General features: G+C 32.5%; 2 protein-coding genes across 2 annotated transcripts in view; both read left to right on the forward strand.

Annotated features, from left to right (window-relative positions):
* Nucleotides 1-1,440: 1,440 nt before the first annotated feature.
* On the forward strand, nt 1,441-4,474 carry LOC108751027 (UBX domain-containing protein 4). Its single transcript, XM_018490957.1, has 7 exons — nt 1,441-1,678; nt 1,889-2,023; nt 2,158-2,606; nt 2,679-2,951; nt 3,048-3,350; nt 3,429-3,661; nt 3,836-4,474. The coding sequence occupies exons 1-7, from the start codon at nt 1,597-1,599 to the stop codon at nt 3,969-3,971; spliced, it is 1,611 nt and encodes a 536-aa protein (XP_018346459.1). The 5' UTR covers nt 1,441-1,596; the 3' UTR covers nt 3,972-4,474.
* A 2,209-nt stretch (nt 4,475-6,683) lies between these two features.
* The window catches only part of LOC108751062 (homeobox protein ceh-19-like), a 12,995-nt gene continuing 12,327 nt past the window's right edge, over nt 6,684-7,351 (forward strand). Inside the window, exon 1 of the mRNA XM_018491005.1 lies at nt 6,684-6,838. The gene's annotated coding sequence lies outside the window, so the exon portion shown is untranslated. The remainder of the gene's footprint in view (nt 6,839-7,351) is intronic.

Below are 7,351 nucleotides of genomic sequence, written 5' to 3' on the forward strand. Positions count from 1 at the left end.
ACCTCTAACGTGCCGAACGATTCCTCGATTCGAGAGCGACATGTGATCATAGTTGACAAACATCAGTATAGGTTATACGCACCTTTTTTCAGATACTGCGCCATTCTTGGGGAATGTGTTCTCACTCAGAGTCGTAAGATTAATAAAAACAATAAGAAATTCGTTTCCCGTAAGTTACTGCGACATCATTTACATAGTACAGACTGAGCAGAAATGGTTCTAGTCCGACGTTTCTTGTTCACGACATAACTACGTAATTGCGAGCTGTTTACAGGCGCATTCGCAACGAGCAACAGTTGCTCCGATTTTGTCCATTTAATAAAAAGGCAAGTATCTATAATATATAAATGATAGCAAATGGTTCACAACATTTTTACGTTGATATATTTTATTAAGTAGTTCTAAAACACTTGTTTTTTATTTAATCCGATTTGTTATCTTTATAATAAAAATATTAGAAAAAAATCAATAAATCACAATGATTTATTTAACTAGATCGACAAATGTATTAGCGCTTAGGTTAACTTACATGAAGGCGGCAAATTTAGAGGGGTGGCATTTTTGAAAAGAATTTCTAATAAATTAGAAGTTTACATTGATCGTAGCGTCGCAGACGTCGTACGACTTTAAAATTAACGCATCGGATTGGTTGACACAATTTGCGACTTGTAATGCCTACGGTACAACCAATGTAGATTCGGCTTAAGGCTTGAATGGCTTGAATAAGACAGGCCTGTCCAATTCGAGCTCCAGGAGCCCTATTCTTGAACAAATACTTCGAATCTATATACTTAAAGAATAAATATCGCATACGAAAATAGCAATTCTATATACTAATTGATCAATTACAATCGAGAAATTGTCATTTTCGTATGCGAAAATTATTTGTATGTGAATAGGATCCCTGATCTAAAACATAAAGCCATCGATGCAAAAAATTCAATATGAGTAAGATTTCAAAGGATTGCAAAGTGTTGATAAACAAAATGTTGATCTAAAACTGGACGGGCCTGAATAAGGGCGACAACGATTTAATTGCGATAAAATAGAGGCGGCATGAGTTTTAATTCAGCCCTGATTATATGTCTAACAAAGATTATTATACATCTCTACATAGCATACTTCATTTTTAAGACGTTCGAAAGCTATAAGATCCAGTTCTGTGAACGTTTTTAAGACTCTTCATATTAGATTTAGTTTATAACAAATAAGATTTTATTAACTCTAAAAAATAGTCCAGATTTGCCACCAATGATATTATATGTCCAATTATTCAGAAAAAATAAAGCACTTTGTTTTTTATATTGACATATATTTATCAAATGAGTTATTAAAATATGCCAATTGGAAAATAAATATTCCACTAAGTTACAATAAAAAATGCACATTTAATTTAGTGATAGGTGGGGGTAGATCATTGTCGTCATCAGGTAACAGTAGAGAGTGACGACTCATCGTACACCTATCTGAACCTTACTCCGTTTGAAACGTCAAACCATCGCAAAATTTCTAGTGTTTCACTCCGCAGTTTTTTCGTTACGTCATCAATATTGTTAGAGATTATAAAGAAACGAAATATACGAATATTCTCATATAATGAAGTGGTTTGCGGGAAGTATTAACGAGGCGGTTGCGACGTCAAAATCGAGGAAGGCAGTTTTCGTTGTATTCGTAGAAGGTATGTAATCCAAATTCTAGGTTAGATTTGACTCTAGTTTGATCCAACTCGAAATTATCTTTTTAATCTAATACATATAAATATATACATATAACGTACGAATACATGAGATATGTGAAATGCACAAAATGGATACTTCAATAAATCAGCCATATTTACATAAATTGAGACAGTATATATAGATAGTATATTAGTATAATGTTCTTTTAGGCAAAGATGACACATCAGTGCAACTTGCTCAAGCAATTGATGCTACAGAAGTCTCGTCCCGCCTAGAAGGAGAGCATTTTATAGCTATAAGATTAGAGAGTGGATCCGAAGCTTATAGATTCTTTGCGCAAATTTGTATCCTCTTATATAACATTTATATCTTTCTGTTTTAATATTAAGTTTATCATATTATATAACATTTATCTTTCTATTTTTAGTATTATTTATGTTTATTACATTTAAAAATTTTCCTTAAATTTAACAATCAGATCAATTAGTACCAGTTCCATCCTTATTTTTTATTGGAGAAAATGGTACACCACTGGAAATTATTGCTGGTAGCGCAACTGCATCTGAATTAGCATACAAAATTGATAATGTACTTACAAAGGCAGGGAAGAGTAATAAACAATCTTCAATAAACTTGATTGACGCAGAACAAAAAGCTACAGCTGCCAGTAGCAGCAGTAATAACAATGTTATTGAGACTACATCTAATATAAATGATAATAATTCTAATTCAAATGCAGATTTAACTTCTGGTACAACAGAGTCTGTTACACCAGTAGATAGTTCACATAACGAAAACTATGTCACGGAAGATACAGCAAAATCTGCAACTTCATTAAACACAGGGAATCAAGACAATAATGAAGCGTCAGCAAAAATAAATGTTGAAACTAAACAAGATAATCAAAATCAAGAATTGACAGCTGAGGTGTGTGAATTTGTTTATCAAGAATATTTATATAATTTTTGAATGACAAATTATATCTGCTCATATTTCTAGGAAAAGATTGAAAGAGCACGACAGTTAATTGAGCTCCAACGAAAACAACGACTAGACGAGGAGCAGAAAAAGGAACGAGAACGTGAAATTGAACGACGTAAGATGGGACGTGATGTGCAAAAAATGCGGCAAATGCAGCAAGAGTTAGAAATAAAGCAAGCTCATGAAGAAAGGATGCGAGAGAAGGCTGCAGAGACTGCAGCTCGTGAAAAAGTCAGGCAACAAATCGCTCAAGATAAACTAGAACGAAAACAAAAGGAACTTGCTTTACAGGTTAATATCATTTTAATCGTTTTAATTATTTTAATCGTTAATGATTTTTATATTTAATTAGAATCAACTAAGAGTTTTTTTTATTTTCTTCAACAGCAACAAATACAACCACAGAATCAAGAACAACCCAAATATAATCCAACACTTAGTAACGCTACAGTGACCAGAATTCAATTTAGATTACCATCCGGCAATTCTCATACAGGACAATTTGAACCATCCGATACTTTGCGCACCTTACGCACCTACGTTACCGAAAATATTAATCTACCCTTCCGACAGTTCGCCATGTCGACATCATTTCCTAGAAGAGAATTGACTAATGAGGAAAACGACAAAACTTTGTTGGAATTAGAATTGGTTCCGACCGCCGTTATTTTAATTCTTCCTTTGAAAAATGTAAATAGAATAAGATTTTCTTTTGAAAGTATTATAGTTTTAATTATATTCACTTTATATTTTCTTATATTTTTCCAGTCTAATGTCACGGCAGTGGTAACTTCAACTCAAGATGTTGGATTCTTCTCACGCTTCATATGGTCCTTTTTCACACCCGTTATTCGTATTTACAATTATATAGTAGGTTACTTTTCCGGCACTAATGGAGACGCGAATCAAAGTGGCGATTCCAACAATGATTCCGTAGAAACGACAAACAACCCCGACAGAGCTATTTCACCAAATCGGCGAAATGTAGTTCAATCTTCGGGGTAGGTTTTTTTTTCAATAAACACATGTTAAACAGTCTTACATACACAAGCGTGATTATAAAGCTACATGCATTTGCATTATATTTGAATATATTTAACAAAATTGTATATAAAATATGTAATTAATTTAATGTTTATTTCATATATTAAATAAACGTTCTATTCATGATACAGTTTGTTTAGAAGATACTTGGGTAATCAAGGAGGGACAACAATCAGAGCACAAGGGAATATACACAGACTACATTCAGGTGGGGATGATAATGATGAGAATAATACTTGGAATGGTAACTCTACGCAGCAAATGTAAAGGAACACAAATCTCGCTCCAGCAAGGAATAGCGTTGCAATCGCTATTCAATCAGTTACTATTCTCGTTATATAAATCATTATGTTGTAATTAATATTCAACACTTCTCACTTTTTGTTGTATAACTCCAAAATTTATCTGCAACATATTCTTTATTAATGCACAAGCATTAAGTTGTAACGAGTGAGTTCTATCATGGTAACACATGTCAGTAGCATTGCAAGAATGAATATTTATTAATTAATATTTCACAATTAACAATAATGTGAACATTATCTGGATTCTTATCGTAATATAACGTTTATTATAATGCTAAAATGTAACATCAATGCATTATAATAAATGATAGTACATTTTATGAGAGAAAAGATCGTGGAAGTATTGAGCCACAAGTGATACATGGACCAAATGCGAAAAGGTTCGTAAATACTAACGTGCAAATCACAAAAGTTTTGGAAATGTCTTGATTTTAGATATTTTAAATTTTAATATCAGTTATTTTTATTATAAGAGAGAGTTCGATGAGATGATGTAAGTTTGTTCTCCTTTTCTTTTTTTTATTAGATTAAAATCTTTTCAATCTCGGATAAAATAATGGAATGTTATCCGAGTGTTGTTAAAGAAAAATAATGATTAGATTAATTATATTAATATTCAACGAATATACTTTTTGTTGATATTAATAGTGTACAGATACACGGTCCGTGTCTTGCGCGTGTAACACTTGCGTGTGGTACTTCGCGTGAGGCTACTCTATTGATTTATTATTTTTTTCATTATATTTAATAGCATAATAGGAGTGTAATTATGAGTCAAGATAATTACATACATAGTCAAAATAACTAGATACCGGAATCCATATATGTAAAAGTCTTTGTGAAAGTAATAATTAGGGATGGTTATTTTTTCTGAAAATAATAATTGAACATAGAATATAAAAAATGCAGGTTTGTCTTAATGCCTAAGGAAATAAACCAGGTTCATGGCATTATCTCGTTTTTATTAAATTAAATCCTTTTCCGTGAACTTAACGAAATATGCACGTAATATTTACGTATTAAACATGGCGCAATATCAACTTTATATATGTGTGTGCGTGCATGCGTGCGTGCGCGCGCGCGCGCGCGTGTGTGTGTGTGTGTGTATGTGTGTACATAATTAACATACATATGACTGCAAATACAGCAAGATTTTTCATGTGTTGAAACATGACTCCAAAAATATGTTCGAGGAACCTGTCGTTCCGAGTCGCGTATCATGCGGCAGATGTGTTTAAGAGGAATAAAGATATATTTTAACTGTTGCACTTACTACTTGCCAATTAAGCGTGAAATTAACGAACATTTTGGCTCACCAGCCACCGCGAAGGTTTCAATTTTCTGAGCGTGAAACGGCAACAGCCTATCAGAGTGGTACTATACATCGGTAACACGATCTTGCAGTCACACCCATTGACAGTTTCTAGAGAACTCTTCGTCCGCGCTTCATAAAATTCTTGTTTTAAATCAAATAAAATAGTTCTCGATTTTTGATCTAGGCAAATATTTTTAGAAATATAATTTTATGTAAAAAAATTACTTCTTATCGTGATCAAAGAATTTAAATTATATTTTAGCTTGAAAATTATTTAAAATATAATGATTTAAAAAATTGATTTGTGCAATGAAATTGTAAGCAGGTATTAACCGTTATATTTTGAAAGAAATTTATATAATTTATTTTGTTATCTTTGTATATTCATCTTATGTATCATCATTAAAAAAAATAATTTTATTAATTATTCATCAATGAAGGAACAAGTATATCAAATAGCAGTTTGATAAATTCATGGATATTCATGGGACACCGCTTCTTAACGATGTCTAATAATATATCGAAGACCTAGTTTTTCGTATTTTAGGCAACGTACTCAAAATGATCTCATTATGATATATGATAATTTGTAAATGTGTGCTTTACGAGAGATGATTTTTCACCGAAATAGTGATTTTAAAATGATATGAATGACACGAATTCATTAAACGTATTAAATATCATATTATTATTGAATTATTTATTAGATAATAACATAGTTATTAAATATTTATGAATAATTAATATATTTTGTGAGCTTTACTTCTGCTACGCTTTAATTAAATAAATACGTAATTAAATTTATTTTGATATAATAATAATGTACAAAAGTATTTTTTAAATTCAAGTCTAATCTAGCCATTGTTATTTAAATGTACTATACATAATTTTGTAGTCAGAATCTATGATCCCCTTTTTTTCTGCTCTTTTTGTTAAATTATTAAGCTTTATAACTAAATTAATTTCACATCGCATCTGCTACCTATCATGATTATTAAACGGCGTTCCGTGGCAGTGACAGAAATTTATAGTCACCTCATTACCACCGTTTAGTGGTCGCTACCCGCGTCTCGCGATACAAGATCATTAAAAGCTTCTTCCAGAAACGCACGTGTTTGCCAAGATCCGCCCAGAAGTTTGTGCGGTTGGTCGATCTCGCGATGACGTCGTGAGCACGTGGCTTTAGGATACCGCCTCAAGGAACGAAGAATTTGACTTGAGTGCCAAAAAAATATTGTTGGACACCGTGAGTAACCCCGACAAAACAGTCGCTGGTTTCGGCTCTAATCTTTCGAACACATTGAGGGGTACCAATTCTTTGATGGTTCTTATATTTTCATTATTGTTAGTATAATCGTTTTCTTATGTTTTCTCATACTTTAATTAATATGTAAAAGAAAACATATACATATTAACTGATAAAGAGAATAAGTGAAACACCGAAATTGTGCAATTAAGTTTCAGTGAAGTTCTATCATTAATTACCTGATTCTTGGCACGTCGCTTAATTATAAGTATGTAGTGTAAAACGTCGTCTACAATGAACAGTAGCAGTAGAGGCTGTAGGACACATCGGGAATAAGCTGATTTTCCGGCCAGAAATGGTTGATCGATTAACGTCAAATCGATGTTAATTCGACTGTAGCTGGAGATGTAATAGTTAATAGAGCGTAGAGTAAGTCCGTAAGGAAAATAGTTAAAATCTATTTCGCTTACGGACTTACTCTACGCTCTATTACATCTCCAGCTACAAGTGATTGAGCGCTCAATATCGAATTATCATCGATCAACATTGAATTAACATCGATTTGACGTCGAGCGACATTGAATCAGCATCGATTTGACATCGATTTGACGTCGAGCGACATTGAATCAGCATCGATTTGACGTTGATAGATCAGCCATTTCTGGCTGGGCCGGAAAATCAGCTTATTTTCGACGTGTCTACGGCCACTACTGCTACTGTTCATTGTAGACGACGCTTAAAAATCTTTTTTTTTTAAATGAGTGATATTAAGATTGATAAA

This window comes from Trachymyrmex septentrionalis, unplaced genomic scaffold (assembly GCF_001594115.1).
Source record: "Trachymyrmex septentrionalis isolate Tsep2-gDNA-1 unplaced genomic scaffold, Tsep1.0 scaffold40, whole genome shotgun sequence".
Taxonomy (NCBI): domain Eukaryota; kingdom Metazoa; phylum Arthropoda; class Insecta; order Hymenoptera; family Formicidae; genus Trachymyrmex; species Trachymyrmex septentrionalis.

What these genes read in the sequence shown, in the direction of transcription:
- LOC108751027 (XM_018490957.1), top strand. Translation starts at nt 1,597, where the DNA reads ATGAAGTGGTTTGCGGGAAGTATTAACGAGGCGGTTGCGACGTCAAAA. An exon ending in TAGATTCTTTGCGCAAATTT is followed by an intron (nt 2,024 to 2,157) that starts GTATCCTCTTAT and finishes TTTAACAATCAG; the next exon opens with ATCAATTAGTACCAGTTCCA. An exon ending in AAAAGGAACTTGCTTTACAG is followed by an intron (nt 2,952 to 3,047) that starts GTTAATATCATT and finishes TTTCTTCAACAG; the next exon opens with CAACAAATACAACCACAGAA.